Below are 22866 nucleotides of genomic sequence, written 5' to 3'. Positions count from 1 at the left end.
GTTTTTGGTTACACAGATGAATTGTATAATGGCGATGTCTGGGTTCTGAGTCTGCCTATCGTCCAAATAGTGTACATGGCACCCGGTTGGTCGTTTTTCTTCCCTTGCTCGCTGCCAGTCTCCTGCCTTCTGAGTCTCCAGGGTCCATTCTACAACTTTGAACCTGCGGCTCATCTCTCACTTACAAGTGAGAGCATGCTGGATTTGGTTTTCCATTCCTGAGTTGCTTCATTTAGGATAATGGCTTCCAGGTCCATCCAAGTTTTTTCAAAAGACATTATTTCATCCTTTATTATGGCTGAGTGGTATTCTGTGGTGTATATATGCCGTATTTTCTTTATCCACTCCTTGGTTGATGGACACCTAGGTCTTTGCAGTTGTAGGCTTCACAATTTTTTTTTTTTTTGAGACAGACTGTTACTTTCTTGCCCTTGGTAGAGTGCTGTGACATCCTAGCTCACAGCAACCTCTAACTCTTGGGCTTCTCTTGCCTCAGCCTCCCGAGTGGCTGGGACTATAGGCGCCCACCACAACGCCTGGCTATTTTTAGAGATGTGAGTCTTGTTCTTTCTCAGGCTGGTCTTGAACCTGGGAGCTCAGGCAATCCACTCACCAGAGTGCTGGGATTATAGGCATGAGCCACTGAGACTGGCCAGTTTTTTTTTTTTTTTTTTGAGACAGAGTCTCACTTTGTTGCCCTGGGTACAATGCCATGTCATTATAGCTCACAGCAACCTCAAACTCTTGGGCTCTTGCCTCAGCCTCTCAAGTAGCTGGGACTATAGGCCCCTGTGACAATGCCTAGCTATTTTTAGAGACAGGGTCTCGCTCTTGCTCAGGCTGGTCTTGAACTCCTGAGCTCAAGCAATCCACCTGCCTCAGCCTCCCAGAGTGCTAGACACATTTTTAATAGACTATTTTGGCTCTCAAAAAATGTTTGTTGAGTAAGTTTATTTGAGAATCTAAGAAGATACAAAATTAAGCAGTACATTGTGTGAGCACATGGTGACCAATGTAACAATTGTGAAAATAAAACAAAATGTCAAGCAGTCAGGGAAGCCTGCTTGGGGGAAGTGGAGCTCCACTGGGCTTTGAAGAATAGCTAAGATTTGGATAAGCAGAAAATGAAAAGGAGGTCATTTTGATGAGACAGAGGTAGGATCAGTGCATTTCAGGGTGGTAGAGAAGTCTGGGGCCTGACTGGCTTTCATAGTTTACACTGGTTGCAGGGCACTGGGAAGAAGGTAAGACCGGTCAGGTCATGGGGTGAGGAGGCCAGAGAGGCACAGTGGGCTCTGCAGCCAGGAGGCCCAAGTTCAAATCCTACTTTTTCCATTCATCCGTTGTGTGACCTTGACCAACTTGCTTAACCTATCTTTACCTTAGTTTTCCTCAACTGTAAGATGGTGGCGTAATAACAGAACCTACTCAAGATTAAATGAATTAGTGTCAGTAAAGAGCATAGAATAGGGCCTGTGTCTTGTCAGTATTCAATACACTCTTTATTATCAATATGGGGAAGATCATTCCTAACTGGTGCAGGGGAGTGAGTCATTGAAGGCGTATACATATGGACGTGGCATGATTTGAAGCTGTTGTCTAGTTGGGACACTGAGGACCTGGACCAGAGGCGTTGAGGTCAGAGACATGTGAAGGATGGTCAGGCTGAGAGGTGGCTGCAGATGGGGGAGGGAGAAGTAAAAATGAATTAAAACCGTCAAAGTCTGGGTAACTAGAAGGAGTTTGCTACTTACTCGAGGCCAGAGGCAAGGTAGGAAGGGAGGAAGGGGCAGGTGTTCAGCATGCCCTTGGATGTACCACGTTTGAGCTGATGATGAACCAGCAGAGATATGGAGACACCAGTGCTCCAGCAGTTGTCATCAGGAAGTTCTGTGGATTGGCTCCCTTCAGGTCCCCAGGCCTGACATTACATCCATGTGAACTGTCCGTCATGGTTACCTAAGCGGTTTCCCATTATAATGGGAATATAATATATTGAATATAATTATATTTCAATATATTAAAATATAATGAAGCTGATTATAGCTCAATATATACATGGCTTAAATCTTGCAGCAGCTAAATGTTACTGCCTTACGTTACATCACATCTGTTCTCCTTACGTGGTCTTTATTTTTTAATTTTTACTTGCCTAAAGTATAGCTACTAGTCAAGGACAACCTGTGACAAAGAGATTTTCAGTAAGAGCTTCCATATTCATTGATATAACTTTATGTCTAGGACATGTTGACCCGAATTTTTCCTCCATTATTTGAAGAAATGACCTACGAATTTGTATTTTTGATTGGCTTCTTAAACACAAACATTGTTCTGGATGCACTAATGAGCTCCCCTTTTTTTGGCCAACAGACTATGACATAGTTTTAGAACTGTTGTCGGTCAGAGGAGCCATAGCAAGCTGTCAAAATTAAAGAGAATTTTTGTTGAGTTTTCTTCAGTTATATTTGTACAGTTCTCAGAGGGACTGTTTCTTTTATTTTTATTTTTTTAAAAAGAGAGCAAAACATTCCTGCATGTTTTTATTATTTCCCATAAGAACCACAGTCTTATGTTTCTGATCATTTGTGCTGGAAGAAAAGTGATTTGTAGATTTTTAGTTTTTTTTTGTGCAAATTCTTCACATAATTTTATTTTGGGGGTAGGCGTATGATCACCCCTGAGTTTGAAGAATGAAATATGACTTAACAACACGTAGTGTGGCAGTTTATGTACCTGTAAATATTTCTAGTGTATTTCATAAATTCTGTAAAGTGCTTATAGTGTAGAGATCAAAAAAGGTATTAGTAGACTTATTTTTTTCAAATGTAAAAGTGTATGTGACCTCTTCTTTCCTTTAAAAGAGATAAGTATTTTCCTCGTATTAGAATTTGGCACGTGGGAGATTTATACATTTCAGTAAATGTATGAATCTGACAGAGGACGTCCTGGGCAGTGTGACTCACTCTGACTGATTAGATATCAAAGAACCATCTGTCTATAGGAGCCAAGGTGTTGTACACATCTACTTAAAATTACTCAGCTAATGTAGGATCTTGCAGCTGGCCTACTTTATCCTTCCCTAAGGATAAAATTCTTTTTGTGGAATACATAACATATGATAGGCATATTAAATGTTTCCCCCAATATTGCTTTTGCTTTGCATTTCTGTTCAAAAGAGGATTTGAATAACCCACATGGAAATATACAGGTCTGTATACTTTCTTGCTTTTTTCATAAGAAACATTGTTCCCTTTATCCTATCTCTGTTTCTCCCAAGGCCCCTTGTATTAACCCAGCATGGCCATGTTTAGATAGTAAAGAGGCAGTTTGGCAGGAAATTAAGTGGTTTTAATTAAGATGAATGATCTGTCCCTCGAGCCCAGAAAAAAGTAGATGCACCACCATAAATACTTGTTTGATAAACAGTGAATCACATGAACCACAAACATAAAGTAAATGGGGTTTTGCCACTATCTGAAAAGCTCTGATCAAAATACTTTTTGCATAAATTACCTAGATTAGATATTTCCATCTGGTTAGCTATAATAAATACAGTATATAAGTGAAGTGTGATTAAAAGGTTACAGTAACTCAAGTGGTGAAGGTGGCAGCCACATACACCAGAGCTGGTGGGTTCAAATCCAGCCTGGGCCTGGATGACAACTACAACCAAAAACTAGCTAGGTGTTGAGGCGGGTGCCTGTAGTCCCAGCTACTTGGGAGGCTGAGGCAAGAGAATCGCTTAAGCCCAGGAATTGGAGGTTGCTGTGAGCTGTGACGCCATGCACTCTACCCAGGGTGACAGCTTGAGGCTCTGCCTCAAAAAAAAAAAAAAAAAAAAGTAAGGATAATAATTTTTCATTTATTCCAGATCATTTTATGATTTTATAACTTTGCAGGACAGATAAACTTACACTTTGCATATTATGGACCTAAGTACTCTGCTAGTTTTATAGAGGGTTTGCATATTATGGACCTAAGTACTCTGATAGTTTTGTAGAGGGTTTCCAACAATTACATTTTTTTTTTAACTCTAGGAAGTTGCATGAGTTATATCACCCTACCCTGGTTATAAGCTTATCAATAACCACCATGTTATCTTCCAAGATGCACTTTTTCTACTCTTTTAAAAAATGGAGCACATTAGACGATTATATATACACATACACATTAATACATACACTTGATGTAATGTTTCTGAGTTCTTTGTACCACTGTAGTTGTTAATAAGACGGTGCCCTTTTCAAATGAGGGCCATTTTTGAACACAAGGACTGATTTGTTGACTTCCTTTTGGATGGTGAGAGCAGACATCTCCCTCAGGTCTGCTAGGGGGTTAAATGGTGAGCCCAGCAGGGAAGAGGCCCTGATGGTGCCAGTGGGGTGGTGCAATCAAGGTGAACAGGATAGGGAGTTCCTGACGCCGATGAGAATAAGCACCCAATGTAAACCATTGCCACTCATTTCATGCTGCTGTGCTTTGCCTTCGTAGCTGTGTTGCTGGCTCGGTATATCTTTGTTTGTTAGATACTGAAACAAAGTGATTTAGCGACTGTTAGACAAACACTGCAGCCGGGACCTGATGGGGGCCCTGCCTTCCAATTCCACGCCGTTCTTACCACACCACCAGCTGCCATCCCCAAGACGTCGTGGGGATGGCGTCTGTCCGCTCTGTTCACCCTGTGGGTTGTCCTACTTGGCTTCTCATCTTTTTTTTTTTTTTTTTTTTTTTTTGGCCGGGGCTGGGTTTGAACCCGCCACCTCCGGCATATGGGACCGGCGCCCTACTCCTTGAGCCACAGGTGCCGCCCTTGGCTTCTCATCTTTAAATGGGGAGGACTCACAGTCCATGTTATAATCTGTTTTCTTCCCTGTGCGAGACTCGCAGATTCAAAGTTTCTGACACTTCTCATCTCTGCCTTCCCCGATCACAGCAGAACCCCAGAACATTCCCCACCCTTTTTTATGAAAATAAAAAGAAAATAAAAATTACAAGGACATTTTCTTTTTTGACTTCTGGCTTCTCGTGCTCATTTTGACTCTAAAATAAAATGTGCATTTTCACAGGTTTATGGTGGCACTAATCATTTGTTTAGTTTTTCCTAGCAAAGCATTCCACTGTTGGAAGTTTTTCTTATGCTAAGATTTTTATATTAATTTGAGGGATTTTTGGCTTAATGATCTCTGATTCCAAGGCCTTATACACACACACACACACACACAAAATACACATTCACTTTTAATGGATGTTGTGGCACAGAAATGTTACTCTTCCCTGAACAAAGAAATTAAGTTTATTATAATAAAATTCAGGCTTAGTCAGAGCCTTAAAACAGCGGTTCTCAACCTGTGGGTCGCAACCCACAGGAACTGAATTAAAGGCTTGGGGCATTAGGAAGGTTGAGAACCACTGCCTTAAAAGAATTTGTCTGAGACATAGTTCCAACTATCTTTATGATCCACTCTTAATTTGCAGTATTATAAATCCTAAATTCTTATCACTGGGGTATAAGGTATAGTTCTTGAAAGTTTAGCAGTAACTTTCCCCATAGACTGGTTTTACTTTGTAGCACATCTTTGTTCTATCTGTGAGTTGTACAGAAGTTGCTTGAATTTCCATTGTACATATGTGGACATTGAAATGTTAAGTGTGACTGCTAATGATAACAATTTGTGCTACTTTTATATGCCATCTTTTGTGTTAAGTGTTTACGCATATCATATATATTTTTTGAGAGACAGAGTCTCATTCTTTCACCCAGGTTAGAGAATAGAGTGCAGGGGTGTGATCGTGGCTCATTGCAGCCTCAAAACTCCTGGGCTCAGGCGATCTTCCTGCCTCAGCCTCCCCAGTGGCTGGGACTACAGGCATGCACCACCACATCCAGCTAATTTTAAAAATATTTTGTAAAGACAGGTCTCACTATGTTGCTCAGACTGGTTTTGAATTCTTGGGCTCAAGTTATCCTCCTGCTTCAGCCTCAGAGTCCTGGGTTTTCAGGCATGAAACCTGGCCCACACATCATCTTTTGGCATCTTCACAGTGACTTTTGGTCAAGGCATCCTTTTTACCTTCATTTGACAGAAGGCAGTGAGGTTTTAAGAGGTTAAAGGACACTTTTACTGCCACATGTCTGGTAAGAGTTAGAATCAAGTTCGTATACTCTAGATAAAGATATCAGGAGGAAGTGTGGAGATGGGACCTTGTTGTGGGCAGAGAATCTGTGGGAGGTCCAAATAGATGGGCTGTTCAGTGGGGAACGGGGTCCAAACAGGAGGGCTGTTTTTGCCATGTGGGTGGGAAGCAGAAACAAGAGGTTTTAGGGGCAGAGTTGGAAATGCATAGCTGGGTGTGGTGGTGCAGGTGTAGTCCAAGCTATTCAGGACTCAGGAGGCTGAGGTGGGAGGGTCTGATCACTTGAGGCCAGGAGTTGAAGGCTGCAGGTTCAAGGCTTCAGTGAGGTATGTTGGTGCCACTACACTACAGCTGGGGCGACAGTGCAAAACTCCATCTCTGGGTTGGGGTGGGGAGGGAAATATACATGTGACTCCTTTGGGAGTGAGGCTGGTGTCTATCCGCCTTCCCAATTCATGTAGTCCTTCACTTGGCTTTTGTCTTATGATTTGTTTTTATTTTGTGATCAGTGCACAGTATAATACAAAATAATGCTTTATAATAAATAGTGGTGTATGTACACCCTGGAATACTATTTAGCCATGAAAAGATGGTGACCTTACATCTTCTGTATTAACCTGGATGGAGTTTAAACACAATCTTCTTAGTAAAGTATCATAAGAGTGGAAAAGCAAGTACCCAACATGCTCAATTCTAATATGAAGCCAGTAGATGATCTAATACATGCCCACATAAGAGAAAAATTTCAATTCAAGTTGGAGGGAGGGAGGAGAAAGAGGAGAGAGGGGAGAAGGGAGGAGGCTGGGTGTGCACCCACCTAATGGTACACCTGGGAGTGGGACATAACCCCAACAGGGACTCTACCTAATAAATGCAAACATTGTAACCAAATTGATGACCACAATGCAAACATTGTAACCTAACCTCACATTAATCTGAAATAAAAATCAATACTGTCTCAGTGCCTGTAGCTCAGCAGCTAGGGCACCAGCCACATGCACTGGAGCTGGCGGGTTCAAACGCAGCACGGGTCAAACAACAATGACAACTACAACAAAAAAATAGCTGGGCCTTGAGGTGGGTGCCTGTGGTCCTGCTACTTGGGAGGCTGAGGCCAGAGAATCGCTTAAGTCCAAGAATTTCAGGTTGCTGTGAGCTGTGACGCCATAGTACTTTATGGAGGGGTGACATAGTGAGACTCTGTCTCCAAAAAAAAAAAGGCAGTGCCATCTAGACACTAACTAACGGGGTATGTGGCTTAGAAAAGAAAATGTTTCTCAAAATATGTACGTTTTCTTATCTGCAAAATGGAATGTTGAGACAGATCTGTAAAATTCCTTTTGAAACCAATACCTGGTAATGTATAGAAATTGTTAAAAATGGACAGAATAAGCTCTAAACCTAAATTTGAAACTTAAACTAAATTTGAAACTTAAGATTTGAATTTTGTGATTGTCTTATCCTCCTTTTTTGTTTTTCAATTTTTTTTTTAAACCATATTCTCTCTTCTGGAATATTAATACATTTTAGTTAAGTTTTGGGCTTAGCATTTTTAGAGCAATACTATCACACCAATACAAACCTATCTTTTTTTTCCCCCCTTAGGCCCTACAGGATCAGCTAAAGATGCGTAAGTACTTAATATTCTGATTTTATAAGTGTCTTTCTGAGGAAGATGCTGTTTTTGATGGTTATGACATTTAGCTATTTGCAGATAGGAAAATACTTTCTGCACTCTGTACACATCAAGATTATCATTTGGTTTGTAACGAAAGTGCTATTTGAAGAATGTTACTTGTGACTTCATTTTAGCCTTTCAGTTGCCTGGGCACTTTAACTCAGAATCTGTTTTTTTTTTTTGAGACAGAGTCTTGTTTTGTCATGCTTGGTAGAGTGCTGTAGCTTCATAGCTCACAGCAACCTCAAACTCTTGAGCTCAAGAGATTCTCCTGCCTCAGCCTCCCAAATAGCTGGGACTGTAGGCACCTGCCACAAGGCCCAGGTATTTTTAGAGATGGGGTCTCATGCTGGCTCAGACTGGTCTCGAACTCCTGAGCTCAGGCAATCCACCCTCCTTGGCCTCCCAGAGTGCTAGGATTACAGGTGTGAGCCACCATGCCTGGCCCCTTTAACTCAGAATCTTAAGATAGGGCAGTGTTTAACTGTTTCCATCCCAACTTTTAACTAGAGATTTCTTCTAGTTAAAAGCAAGGGATCATGGGAGAATTAAGCACATAGTTCTACGATGATGTAATGTCCTAGAGTTCACCAGAGAGGAAAGGCTGGGGCCAAGCATGTGCCAAGTTCATGTTGAGTTGTTTAAAGTTGATAATTAGGTATTTGAGTGAATGTATATATATGCCCATTCAACGTAGTCACCATTCAGTCGATCTTTAGACAATGGCACATTTAATAAAGAGGGATCTCTCTACGGGAGGTTTCTGGAGCTTAGAAATCTGTCAGTATTTCCATCATGCCTTTTCTTTCTACATCGCCTATCTCTAATCTAGAGATGAGGACGTTATAACAGTTCAGTATTTAAGAGTGCTTATGTGCCAGGCGCAGTGGCTCACGCCTGTAATCCTAGCACTCTGGGAGGCTGAGGGGGTGGATTGCCTGAGCTCAGGAGTTTGAGACCAGCCCTGAGCTAGTGTGAGACCCCATCTCTAAGAATAGCCAGGTGTTGTGGCAGGTGCCTGCAGTCCCAGCTATTTGGGAGGCTGAGGCAAGAGAATCACTCTAGCCCAAGAGTTTGAGGTTTCTGTGAGCCATGACACCACAGGGTCACAGAGCAACAGAGTGAGACTCTGTGTCTCAAAAAAACAAAACAACAACAAGAAAGTAAATCCTACAATAGGTCAGAGGGATTCAAAACATAGATGAAGAGTTAGTATTAGAAACTTGAAGGGCTCAACTATAACTTGAACTTTACCTAAAAAAGGCAACAATGTAACCTCATCATTTCTACCTCATATTAATCTGAAATAAATTAAAAAAAAAAAGAAACTGGAATCTGGGTGACACTGTCTCGAGCTTCATCACCATCAGACAGACCCATGTGCGTATTAGGGAGTCAGCCTTTCTTTTTCTCTCTTCCTCTGTCTCTTTAAAATTAAAGTACAGGCTGTAACATACTGAACAACACAGAAAAACAGAAGTAAAGCCAATGTGATGACATTTGGCTGCTTTCACAGACCTGTTTTTCTTTTATTTCAGCAAATTCTTAACTATTTGGCACCCATAGTTTGCGTTGGGATATTTTTGGTAGGAAATGGCAGAAGCCCAGCGTAAACTGCTCTAAACAAACAAACAAAAAGGAATTTACTGGCACGTGTAGTGGAAAAGCTCCAGGGGTTTGTCTTTGGTCACAGTCGGATCCAGGTGAACAAAAGACCAGGAGAAACTCTCTTTCTCTCTGCTTTCTTGTTTTTAGCTTTTTTCTTAGGCAGCTTTTCACAAATGGTGACAGATATGACCAGTTTATACCTTATCAGCTTAGAAATTCCTGTGGAAAAATAACTCCTCTTTGCTAGAGTTTTGATCAAAAGTCCTAGGGCTGGGCTCACAGTGGCCTGGTGGATCAGGTGCCTACCTCAGACTCAGTCCACAGGCCAGAGAATGTGGGGTTCTCATTGGCCAGGCCCAGGTCAGGTGCTCACTGCTGGAGCCAATCGGTGTCATTAGCCCCACTTAGCCATGTGGCCAAAGAGTGGGAAAGTGGTGATCCTGCCCCTCTACCCACCAAATGGGGATGCCATTACCAAAACAGGGGGCGGCTGTAAGCGTGCTGGCGGACACAAAGCTTGTTCCTTCTCTATGTATGTCAGTTTTAGTGTTGTTAAAAAAAAAAAAAAATTCTTGGCCTGGTCACAGTGGTTCAAATCTGCAATCCTAGCCTTCTGGGAGGCTAAGGAGGAAGGACTGCTTGAGCTCACCAGTTTGAGACCAGACTGAGCAAGAGCTGAGACTCCATCTCTAATAAAAATAGAAAAATTATCCAGGCGTTGTGGCCAGCACTTGTAGTCCCACCTTTTCTGGAGGCTGAGGCAGGAGGATCTCTGGAGCCCAGGAGTCTGAGGTTGCTGTGAGGTAGGCTGATGCCCTGGCACTCTTACCTAGGGATACAGAGTGAGAGTCTGTCTCAAGACAAAAAATGAAAACAAACAACCGCCCTCTCCGAGAAATCTTTTTGAATTAAAGTTTAAGCATTATTTATAAGAATATTAGGAATATAGCCGGGCATTGTGGCGGGCACCTGTAGTCCCAGCTACTCGGGAGGCTGAGGCAAGAGAATCACTTAAGCCCAAGAGTTGGAGGTTGCTGTGAGCTGTGAAGACACAGCACCCTACAGAGGGTGACATAATGAGATTCTGTCTCAAAAAAAGAAAAGAAAAAAGAAAAAAAATATTATGAGTATGTTTCAAATAAGAAACAGTTTTAAATAATGTGATTCAAATGTAACATTTTCTGTTGAAAATAAAACTCATAAAGTGAATTTCATTAAAATTTGAAATTGACAAAGCTATTTTATGTTATGGAAGGTAGCATTGTAAAGAAAATATCTCAGAATGAATTAACGTTAAGACACACAGATGATCTTTTTAAAAACAATGAAATAATGAATCTCTTATGTTGAATTTCCTGAGACGCCTTCATAAGTTTCCCTTGTCTAATGCGCAAGTGTCCACTGAGCCCTCTTGACTCCTCGTAGTTAAATCAGGGCGGCTCCTGTGGCTCAGTGAGTAGGGCGCCGGCCCCATATGCCGAGGGTGGCGGGTTCAGACCCAGCCCCGGCCAAACTGCAACCAAAAAATAGCCGGGCGTTGTGGCGGGCGCCTGTAGTCCCAGCTGCTCGGGAGGCTGAGGCAAGAGAATCGCGTAAGCCCAAGAGTTAAGAGGTTGCTGTGAGCCGTGTGACACCACGGCACTCTACCCGAGGGCGGTACAGTGAGACTCTGTCTCTACAAAAAAAAAAAAAAAAAAATCATGGGGCTATATGATGGGCTCTTTTCTCACCTGTGTACTGGGAGGAAGGGTTGTCTTCTGAGGATGAAGAGATGAGGGCTGAAGTACCAATGCAAACACCTTGCCTTTGGAAGCAGGGAGGCCTTTGTTTAGAATCCCGTTCACCATGTACTAGCCAGGCGATCTTGTGCCTGCAGTGTAACTATCTGTAAAGCGGGGTAGTAACTGCAGCGTAGTCGTCTTTATCATTATCTTCATCATTCTTACTTTTTTTTTTTTTTGTAGAGACAGAGTCTCACTTTATGGCCCTTGGTAGAGTGCCGTGGCCTCACACAGCTCACAGCAACCTCCAACTCCTGGGCTTAGGTGATTCTCTTGCCTCAGCCTCCCGAGTAGCTGGGACTACAGGCGCCCACCATCTTCATCATTCTTATGTTGGTAGCTGTTCTTTACTGAGGACTGTACGTCACACACCGATTTCCAGCATTTTCTGTACATTACCTCATTCCATATCTGTGACAGTTTCCTGGACAAATAACGGTGTTTCATTTAACAGGTGATACGGGGACACAGAGAGGTGAAGTAACTGCTGAAAGGGTATGACGGTTATAGATGCAACAGATTCAGAATCCTGGGGTAACACTTCGCCTCAGGCTTGCTGCCCCCAAATGATAGCTACAATTATTAGGTGGTTTAAGGGTTGTTGAAGATTTGGCAGAGCCTCTGTCATGCACACCCCCTGGGAGAAGACCCAGGGCACTGGGGACCTTGCTGTGGTTAATAATCACATACTCCCGCAGGGAGCTGTTTGTAGATTTTTCTGAAGTAGGCCCCAGTGAAGTAGGACCAGAAAGAGAGACGGCAGACAGATGGGATCATCCCGGGAGGGAGAGGGAAGGGTGGCCGGGTGAGGGCTGCTGAAATGCTTGATTGCTGCCGGGAAGCCCAAGGGCTGATGGATGGGGAGAGAACAGGAAGTGATGATGTGATAAGAAACAGGCTCCTTGGGAATGGTGAGAAGAGCAGAAGAAAGGGAGTGTGATTTTTCTACTCTAAAATGTGTGGTGAAGGGTCCTCGGAGCTGAGTTCTGTGGCACAGCCATGGGGTAGTTATCAGAGTGTCAGTAAAAGTTGCTAAGATAGAGGAATTCAGGAAAAGGTAAGGTGAGAGGTTGGATGGGTGGTTTTCATGGATTTTTTTTTTTTTTAATTGGCCAAGATAATGGTGGCTAGAATGAAAAATTTCAGGTCAGGGCCAAAAATCTTTTGTGCATTTGTGACAATTATAGCAGGATTGAGATTCCAAAAAAGGAGAGATTAGGGATGAAGATGATATTGCCCCATCTGAAAGAACCCCATGGAGAGGTGTGTCCTGTTTGGAGATACTAAGGATATGTGAAAACAAGCTGCATATTCTTGAGGTTTTGAGAAAAATGGTACCATTGAGGAAAAGCAAGGTTTTATTTATTTATTTTTTTGAGACAGAGTCTCAAGCTTTTGCCCTGGGTAGAATGCTGTGGCGTCACAGCTCACAGCAACCTCAAACTCTTGGGCTTAAGCAATCCTCTTGCCTCAGCCTCCCGAGTAGCTGGGACTACCGGTGCCCGCCACTATGTCTGGCTATTATTTGGTTATGGTTGTCATTGTTGTTTGACGGGCCCGGGCTGGATTCGAGCCTCAGTGTATATGGCTGGTGCCTTAGCCACTTGAGCTATAGGCACTGAGCCAAAAAGCAAGGTCTTTAAAGGTGAGTCAATGGAGAAAGCATTCTCGCCTTACTTAGAGCAAATGGTACTTCTACAACCATTGCTGAAATAACCCTACACAGTGTTCCCCTTAGGAACAGAACGTCTCGGAGGGCAGGGAGATTAGAGCTTAGCTCTTGTGCCTTGCCTCCAAACAAAGAGAAGTTGAAAGCATTTCTTTGAAGTGAATATGACTCATGTTCTCCAATAACACATTCTGGAATAAAGAAAGAGACCAATGTGAGTGAAGGGTTCATCTGAGGAGAGAGATGGAAGAAAACTATCTGACGAAGTTTTGCAGTGAAGTGTTTGCTGTAATAGAATTGATCAGAATCACACTGAGAAGCAGGAGCCATCCTAAAAACATACTACAAAATGAAATGATTACACTTTCATCGGGAGAACTGTAGTGGAGATGGAGGTAACCACAGTCAATTCATAAACCCATTCCAGAAGATAATCATGAATGGTAACCAAAAGTAGATCATCAGAGCTCCTTGTGTGGTTTATGATCTCCAGAGGTTCCCATATTCAGTTTGTACTGTTTACAGATCAAAAGTTTAGCCTCATTAGTGACACTGCAAAGAGGGGAAAAGAAAAAAACTACAGGCTGTTTTTCTGCTCCTTAGATCTGCTCTAGTAAGAATAGCTTTTTAGAACATTTTTCTTGATGAAGCAAAAAATAAATCATTGTTTTACCACATAACTTTGTTAGTTCTGGAGCCTAAGGGAAGTAAGAACTTTCTGAATTTTCAGGCAGGTTGTATCTAGGAAGAGTTAGGAGATGGTAATTGGAGTGGCCGGCTGCTGTCTGATAACTGTCATCTGCATTTGTCCTTGAACATGACATGTTCCATTATTTTGCTGTTGAAACCTTTAGGTCACTTGGGATAGCTATTTTATATAACCCAGAAACTAAGCAAGTATAGTGATGGAAATATTTTGATTATTGTTTATTTATACCGAGTAAGAAATGAGTAGTTGTTTATTTTTATATATTAACTCTGTGTAAGATTTCACTTAATGAAAGTGATTAGTTTTAGTTAAGGTGAAAATCATAGTAGTGTAAAATGATTGCAAGATTTAGGTGTTTCTAGACAGATATTTGGGGTTGGTTTGTTTTGAGACCGAATCTCCAGTTTTGAGACCGAATCTCCAGCACTCCAGTTAGAGTGCTGTGGTATCATCATAGCTCAAAGCAACCTCAGTCTTCTGGGCTCATCCTCAGTCTCTTGGGCTCAATCTCTTGGGTTGCTCACTCAGCCTCCCCAGTAGTTGGGACTACAGGCACCAGCCATGACATCTGGTTAGTTTTTCTATTTTTAGTAGAGACGGAGTTCTCACTCTAGCTGAGGCTGGTTTTGAACTCCTGAGCTCAAGCAGTCCACCCTCCTTAGCCTCCCAGAGTGATAGGATTACAGGCATGAGCCATAGCACTTGGCCAGATATTTGGTTTTAAATATGCATGGACAAAATGCATTAATGAAAGAAGGGTAGGCAAAAGCCATCCTGCTTCAAAGAGCACCCATAGACCTGGGGCAGGCGTGGACACAGACCACAGAGGGCGGAGCTGCCAAGTGCTGTGTTTCCCGTCTGTATTCTCAGCTACTCTGCAGGCTGATGCAGGAGGATTGCTTGAGCCCAGGAGCCTGCAGTGAGCTGTGATCATGCCACCTTGCTCTATCCTGGGCAACAGAGCACAACTCCATCTCTTCCAAAAAAAATACACACACACAAAACCCAGAAAAAAACAAAGGCAAAGCTTCTTTATAGTTAGAGAGACAGTCTCTCTGGGTCATTCAGGAAACGTCTAACAAAGCTGGCATGAAACCAGGGTGCCTTGCTACCTAGAGAATTCGGATCAGGATAGATATTCAGGTTGGGTCAGGTAAGAAGTCAGGCACCATGCTGGTGTTAGCAGGTTCACAGGAAGTAGGCGTGAAGTGTAATTGATGGAAATTCCCTGAAGCTGTCCATCTGTAATGGTGGTGGCCCTTGGTCAGTGGCATTCTTTTTTCTGGCAAGCCAAGTGTCAGGCAAGCTTTGGTGAGATAGCATATCACTAAACAGTATCTTTCTCTGTGAGACTGAGTCATGCTTATACAATCAACTGAAGATTTATCTTTTCAGCAATTCCAAAATGTGTTGAAAGTAGGGGGAATTTAAGTTATGGTGGTCCAGCCTCAATGATACTTGTTTCTGTGAACAATCTTATTAACACTGTGTCTGGAAAGTCAGAGTCAGAATCTTGTAAGCATGTGACCTCAGTCTAGGAGATTATTCTAATACTGAGTGTGGCTTTAACCTTGACGCTGTCTTTCTCCTTGAACACCTGTTTTTGAGAAAAGAAGTTAAATCTTGGGTTGGGTGTGGTGGCTCACATCTGTAAATCTGAGCACTTGGGGAGGCTGGGGCAAGAAGATTGCTTGAGGCTAAGAGTTCAAGATCAGCCCAGACAACGTAGCAAGACCACATCTCTGCCAAAAATAGAAAAATTAGCTAGACATGGTGGCACACAGCTGTAGTCCCAGCTGCTTGGAAGGCTGAGGCAGTAGGATCACTTGAGCTCAGGAGTTTGTAGTTACACTGAGATATGATGACACCACTGTACTCTAGCACATTTAACAGAGTGAGACCCTATCTCAGGCCGCCCCAACCCCGTTGCCCAAGGAGTTTTAAAAAACCCAAATAGAAGCTAAATCTTAGCTAGCTAAAAGAGACCCAATTTTAATTAAATGACCCAGGTATTTTTAAAAACCTGGTCCAAATTGACTAATGCATGTTCCATGGTTCTTGTTGCGGGACCTAACACATGAACCCTTTCCCCTCCTCTTCTCCTAAGACACAGGCACAAAGCATCTGGTTAGCCCTACCCCCAGAAGTTGGGGCAAAAAGACCCTAACTTTCTAGGCAAGCTGTGAAATTTGCCCACCCCCTATAGCCCCATATAAAAGAGGTCTCTAACTGCCCCCAGGCATAGATGCCACCTTTGCTCTGCCCAGGTGGATAATCCTCCTCTTTATTTTTTTTTCCAGTGACCTCTGAACATTTTATTGGTATAAGGGCACTCTGCCCGTACTGCCTTACTGTCTAAGAACTTTGGTATCTTTGGTCTCAGACACCACTTTCCCGTCCACTGTCCTGCGGGTAGTGGTCTTTTGAATGGTTTGCATGGAGTTACTGCTGTCCAGGGCATCACCAAGGTTGAAGTCTTCCCCATCTTCCAGCAGATGGCAGTAGGTGGTGATCTCAGCCTCTAACTTGACCTTGATGGTCAGCAGTGCCTCATACTCCTGAGCCTGGCACTGCCTCCCTGCCCGGGTCTGTGCCAACTCTGACTCCAAATGCAGCAGGACCCCGTTGAGATTCTCCATCTTGGGTGGCGCCTGTGGCTCAATGGGTAGAGCACTGGCCCCATATACCAAGGGTGGCTGGTTCAAACACAGCCCTGGCCAATTGCAACAACAGCAACAAAATAGCTGGGCATTGTGGTGGGCGCCTGTAGTCCCAGCTGCTCAGGAAGCTGAGGCAAGAGAATCGCCTAAGTCCAGGAGTTGGAGATTGCTGTGAGCTGTGTGACACCACAGCACTCTACTGAGGGTGATAAAGTGAGACTCTGTCTCTACAAAAAAAAAAAAAAAAAAAAAAGAGAGAGAGAGAGATTCTCCATCTCCATGGCATAGTGGGCCTCCGCCTCCCTCAGGCTATCCTCCAACCTGGACTTCTGATTTCTCATGAAGTCCAGTTAGATCTCCAAGGACTGTACTGTACACGTCAGCTCTGTGAGCATTGTCTCAGCAGTTCTGACCTCAGCAAACCATGAGGTGACCACTGAGGTGCTCTCCTCATTCTGCTGGGAACACCTCTTCCTAGTTCTTCCGAGCCAGCTTGTCATACTGAGCCTGCATGTCTGCCATGATCTTGCTCAGGTCCTGGGATTTGGGAGCATCTCCCTCCACAGTCAACCCAGAGCTGGCGATCTAGGCTTGTAGAACTTTTACCTCCTCCCCGTGGTTCTTCTTCATGAAGAGCAGCTCCTCCTTGAGAGCCTCAATCTCTGTCTCCAGTTGCAGCTGAGTGACATTGGTGTCATCAGTGACCTTGTGGAGCTCATGGATGTCACTCTCCACAGACTGGGGCATGGCCAGCTCTGCCTTATACTTGACTCTAAAGTCATCAGCAGCAAGACGGGCATTGTCAATCTGCAGAATGACGCGGGCATTGTCCACAGAATTTGCGAAGATCTGAGCCCTCAGGTCCTCGATGGTCTTGAAGTAATGTGCTCAGTCTCTGACCTGGGGCCCCTTCTTCTCCAGGTGTTCCCGGATTTTGCTCTCCAGCCTCCAGTTATCAGTCTACAGGTTCTTCACTCTGTCCAGGTAGGAGGCCAGGCAATTGTTCTGTTCTTGCATGGTCTCCTTCTCGGTCTGGATGCCCCTATTCCTGCCAGACTCCCAGTCATCCCCGTGTCCAGGCCCCCGGACCCCCAGCCACCCCAGAAGCTGGTGGAGTGGGACACAGAGATCTGGAAGCCTGAGCCCTCGGGGCCTACGTAGATGCTGGCTGTGTTTCTGGCGGGCAGGACACTGTAGCTGGGCACCTGGACTGAGCCCAGGGACTGGTAATTGCTGGAGAAGGCGGTAGAACGAGGGTGACTGTGTCCAGAGCAAAAGGAAGTAGCACCCAGATCTCCCAGAGATTTCCAAACACGACAGTGAATTGATGTTAATACCTGAGGACCCAACACACCACTGTGGTTTACTAGTGTATGTGTGGGCTTAGGCTGTCAGATAAAAAATGCAATTTTAGTTCAAGTTCAAATTATAGTGGGCCCAGTATTGTGCAGACCCATGCTTTGGTTATTTCCTTAGTTCTTGTATTCATAATCGTAATGGACATATTTGACAACTGGCAAAATCCTCACATTGGCCTTCTGACTTGTGAACTAAGAGCTGTCATGCTATGAAGGGCCAAATGGAAGCCCATGGAATTCCTCTCCCTACCAGGTTAATAAACAAAACAGAATAATACATTCTTGCAGGAACTTCAGAGATTAATGCCCTTACCAAAGACTTGGGAAAAAATGAAGGCATGGAGATATTTCTCACATATTGTTTTAACTTGCCTATTTAGTCCATGCAGAAGCATATTTATCTTAGAGAGTGACTTTGGATTATTGTAAACTTAATCAAGTGGTGACTCAAATATCATGTGCTGTTCAAGGTGCGATAGCTTTATTTAAAAAAAAAAAAAAGCAGTGTATTTCCTAGCTCCTGGCAAATGCTTTATTTCTTTACCAGTTTGTAAGGATTGCTAGAAGCAATGTGATTTTACCTGGCATGTCACACATTTTATAACCCCTGGTACTGAACCAATACATTGAAGACATTTTAGCCTTTTGACCTGATGAATAGGAAGTGAGGAGGTGATGGCAAGTGTTACAGATGCTTTAGTAAGAGGGGTTCAATCAGGAGCGTGGGAGATAAAGCCCATTCTCCTACCAAGTAATGTCTCACTTCAGTGTCCGGTCAGGGAAAAGGATAACTCGTTAATTATTTTAACAGAAGTAATTTGCTATCAGGAATTGGTTAGCAGGTCTGGGAGGATCAGGAATGCGAGAGAGGAAGGCTGAGATAACAGAGATAGGAATAGAGGAGGCAGTTCCCAAGCCCAGGGCTGGAGTAACAGACCAAAGAGATGGGGGTGAGCACCACAGGGGGTTACAGGAGGGGGAGGAGGAGGGGTTCTGTTGGGGGCAGACTTCAGAGTAGATTGTGTTGCCTGGCTGCTGCTGGCGTCTTGGGGTCTTGGGCGAGGGGCCCCACGGAGCTGAGGTTCAGGCCTTGCTGTGGCATCTGACTTTTGTAACCTGTTTAGTAATCACAACCACAGGCTGCAAAATAGCCACTGTCCACCACTGAGCTGTAGTGACCAGAGTCTGCTCTGCGGGTGCTGAAACAGCTGGGAGCTGGGACCGGGTGCTGGGTGATGCTGGCCGGAACAGCAAGTAAGGACTGGAGGAGCAGCCTCTTTTCCTGCCTTTGGCATTTTCTTCCCTCGCTAGCATCCCGTGTTAGAAAAACCTAGTAGGCAGCCAGGTGGCAACGTGGTTCTCAGAGTCCTAGCCCCAGCGTCACAGAATGGACAGGGGAGGTGGATTTGGAGTTGAGGGACAGAAGCTTGTTTTTTAAATTTTTGTGACAGAGTCTCACTCTGTAACCCTGGCTAGAGTGCCTGTGGCATCATCATAGCTCACAGCAACTTCAAACTCTTGGGCTCAAGCAATCTCTTGCCTCAGCCTCCCGAGTAGCTGGGACTACAGGTACCTGCCACAGTGTGCCCGACTATTTTTAGAGATGGGGTTTCACTCTTGCTCAGGCTGGTCTCAAACTCCTGAGATCAAGGGATCATCCCTGCTCAGCCTCCCAGAGTGCTCGGATTATAGGCCTGAACCTGGTCTGGGAAAGTGGGTTAATGTCCCCTAGCAGGAGCAGATTCTGTCTTGTTTCCAGGTCATCCTCGATCCACTGGCAATTCGTGCTGATTTCCTTTCCCCCTATCCTTTCATGAAAGTGAATCTGGAGAAGTCATGAGAAGCCACTTCTGGGGGCCAGGGCAGAGGAGGAGGAAGGAAACTGGTAGAACTCACCTTTCCCTTTTTCTTTTTAGGTGATTTGGTTTATGGTACCTGGCTTATCTCCTATAACTCTGTATTTTGGACATCTACGCTGTCCCTCACGTGTAGATGACGGGTTGCACTGTCCCTGAGTCCCTTCACTCACATTTTCCAACTTTTAGTGCCGCAGCTCGGCTGGGTATTGACTCCTGAGGAGGCTACTCTTTAGAAGTGAGTCCTGCTGTCGGAGATTTATCCTGGTTGAGGCATGCCCACTTGTTCCTCTTCAAAGAAAGTGAGGTGAAGGATAAGCTGAGTTTGTACAGAAATGTGGATCAGTTAACTCCCAACAGGTGTTATCAAGGGTGGCGGGCAGCTTGGCCTCTCTCCTAGTCCATCTGCTGTGAAGTGGTCTGCTTTTTCCTTTGTCTTTTCCAGTGTGGAATAACTCAATCTTCAGGCTCTGGTCTCTAAGGGAAGATTCTAGGAGGTGAAGTCACCTCTTTCTCTGCTCTTAATCATCTGCTTTACTGAGTGCTCATTTCTGAGGATCCTCTGGACTCTCTGTCAGTGGCTGCTGTGCTCACAACACTGAGAAAGGGGCTCTGTGTTCTGTGCTCCCCACTTCGTTGGTTGGGGGACATGTTTTACAATCCATGGGCAATGACAGCTTCAGGCCATGCAATTGTCACTGCCTTATACTTGAGCTGTAGTGACCAGCAAAGAAAAACAGTCACATCCTCAGTGAGGAACAGAGTGCTTCATTCAGGATTAACGTGGCTGTGGGTTTTCGCCCAAGCTTGTCTGCTCCCAGTTTGACATTCTGGATCCTCAGGGCTGAAGAAGGACCATGCACTATTTTCACTACACCTGAAGCCCAACAGAAATCTGCACGTGCCCGTGATGATGGACACGTGTTACCGTCCTCTGAGTGGAGGTTCTTTCAGGTTCTTGGTGATCTATGGGAGAAAAGAATTTCAGGACACACCAAGTAAGGCAAAGCAAGTAGCTTTTATTGAAAGTAAAAGTACACTCTCTCAGGAGAGAGGGAGAGGGCAGGCTCAAAAAGATCAGGGGCCCCCGGAAGGAAGAAGTTTCAGTTTTATGAAGACTCACTAATTGAGAGGAGGAACACTCAAGGCTAAGGATGGTTTTTACTAAGAATATGGGTGGTCATTTCTGGAACTGGGCTCCCTCCCGTTTTCTTACTTTATATACTTGTTTCAGAAATGTCATGGCAGTTTAAAGTGTGGAGAAATTTTAAAACCACGATGCAAATGATGCTGTCATTAGTCAAAGTTCATGTAAGGCGACTTAGCTGAGAAGCCAGTTGAAGCTGGTTCTTGTCTGTGGTTATCATCCACTCCCTGAGTTAGCCCTTGACACCTGCACCCCGTCTGACAGCCCCTGCCTCCGGTCTCAGCCTAGTCTCCTCCTCTCACACACACATCCCCAAACATAAAATGTACTTGCCTTTGGAGTGATGTAAAGCTCCCTAGGGTAACCTTGGTCCTCGCCAGAGCTCTCTTTGGCACTTACACGTCTAAGAAAATACCAACAAGTGAGGGTGGTGCCTGTGGCTCAGTGAGCAGGGCGCCGGCCCCATATGCTGAGGGTGGCGGATTCAAACCCAGCCCCGGCCAAACTGCAACAAAAAAATAGCCGGGTGTTGTGGCGGGCGCCTGTAGTCCCAGCTACTCGGGAGGCTGAGGCAGGAGAATTGCCTAAGCCCAGGAGTTGGAGGTTGCTGTGAGCTGTGTGACACCACGGCACTCTACCGAGGGCGATAAAGTGAAACTCTGTCTCTACAAAAAAAAAAAAATACCAACAAGTGAATTATTAAGGCAGGTTGATGACAAAATCTTTCAATAAGTTTTGTGAGGGAGAAAAAGTATAACAATTCCTTACGACGGTGTGCAGGTGATGCAGTCCAGATGTTAGACGGCTGGCCACCGTTCAGACCTTGGAAACCGGAGAACAGGGGTAGAATCTCGAAGATGTAAAGTTTCCTGCCACGTTGCTGAGCGGAAGATGAATTTAACATCTTGGCTTTAAACTGCCCAAGGGTAATGATCACTTGTCTTACCAAGAAGTGACCTTTATGGAAATTAGTCTCTAGAGCCTGAAGACCAAGACCCTGAGAAAGGTTCTTCAGCCTGGGCAAAGCGTCTGTGGGTCTTGTTTTCACCAGGAATTTTTATTGCTGCTTGCTGAACATTTCTTCTTTCTTATGCCAAAGCAGGTGCAGTTGGGGTGAGGCCATATCACCCTAGTTGGTGAGAGGCTGTCCTCTGGAGCATGGGTGGGGCGGCATTTGGTACTCCCCAGGCAGCCACACACAATGGCTTGGCTTGGCTCTGTCCTTCCACAGGAGATTTGCTTTAGGCTAAACACCATAGGACCTGGTTGTCCAGGTGAATAGATTCTCATGTAACTGCTGAGCAGGACAACTGTTGTACCTGCATAAAAATACATTCTGTAGCAGTTTGAAAAGTTCTACAAAAATTATGCTCCCTGAGAGATTTTTTCTAATGCTGAATAAACATAGACTAGGATTCTCCCACCATCTTGGTTTCCTTTTTTCTTGTATGGGATAAGTGGAGAGATCCAGCTGTGGGGAGATGTATGCTTTTCTAATACAAATTAGCATGGGCTCACAGTGTGTGAAGCAGGTGCCAGATTCATACAAATGTGGGTCTGAATTCTGGCTCTAAGACTTAGCTTTGTTACTTTATTACGATACTCAACCTATCAGAGCCTCAGTTTTCCATCTTGAAAATATGTCTAATAGGTGGCTTGCGGGAGTGTATGAGGATTAAATGGAACAATATAATAGTATTAATAAAATGCCTGGAATAGTGATATAAACAGATTGTGAGACGAGTGATGCTCAAAGCTTTTGCGAGAGTAGTGTGTAGCCGTTGTTTCTAGAAGCTTCCGTGTCCGTCTGTTGCTGGAAGGTTGTTGACCTTGACATCTTTCTACCTGAGAGGCAGATCAGTGAATTGGAATATGCAGCCTGGCTCTGGGTCAGAGGGACAGGGTTTGAGTGTCGGCTTTGCTTGTTGGGTTTGTGCATATGTTAATTCCATGGCTCTCTGCACTGTTTCCTCGGACCTAACTCACACACCTGTTGTGAGGAAAGGCACTGACGCGTGTGCAGTGCCCCACCCCGTGCCTGGCACACAGGAGGCCTCATTAGTGATGTCAGCTCTATTCACAGAGCCCTGGTCTCCAGTCCTGGTATTGTACAGTGATGATTTGTGGAAGGAATGTGTGGAGTGGCAATCTGCTACATGGGGACACATTTACAAAGGCAGGTTTTATAATCTGTTTGAAAGTATAAAAGAATGAACATCTCATCTGGGAATGGCGGCTCATGCCTGTAATCCCAGCACTGATGTA

At 44.3% G+C, this 22866-nt stretch overlaps 1 protein-coding gene across 1 annotated transcript in view; it reads left to right on the top strand.

The window, feature by feature from the left end:
- C3H12orf75 (chromosome 3 C12orf75 homolog) overlaps positions 1–22866 on the top strand; it is a 37717-nt gene that overhangs the window by 6048 nt on the left and 8803 nt on the right. The window contains exon 3 of the mRNA XM_053583350.1: positions 7741–7765. Within this exon, the coding sequence (XP_053439325.1) occupies positions 7741–7765 (25 nt within the window). The remainder of the gene's footprint in view (positions 1–7740; positions 7766–22866) is intronic.

This window comes from Nycticebus coucang, chromosome 3 (genome assembly GCF_027406575.1).
Source record: "Nycticebus coucang isolate mNycCou1 chromosome 3, mNycCou1.pri, whole genome shotgun sequence".
NCBI classification, from domain to species: domain Eukaryota; kingdom Metazoa; phylum Chordata; class Mammalia; order Primates; family Lorisidae; genus Nycticebus; species Nycticebus coucang.
The sequence above is the reverse complement of the archived record's forward strand: the minus strand, read 5'-3'. Positions and strand labels throughout refer to the sequence as shown.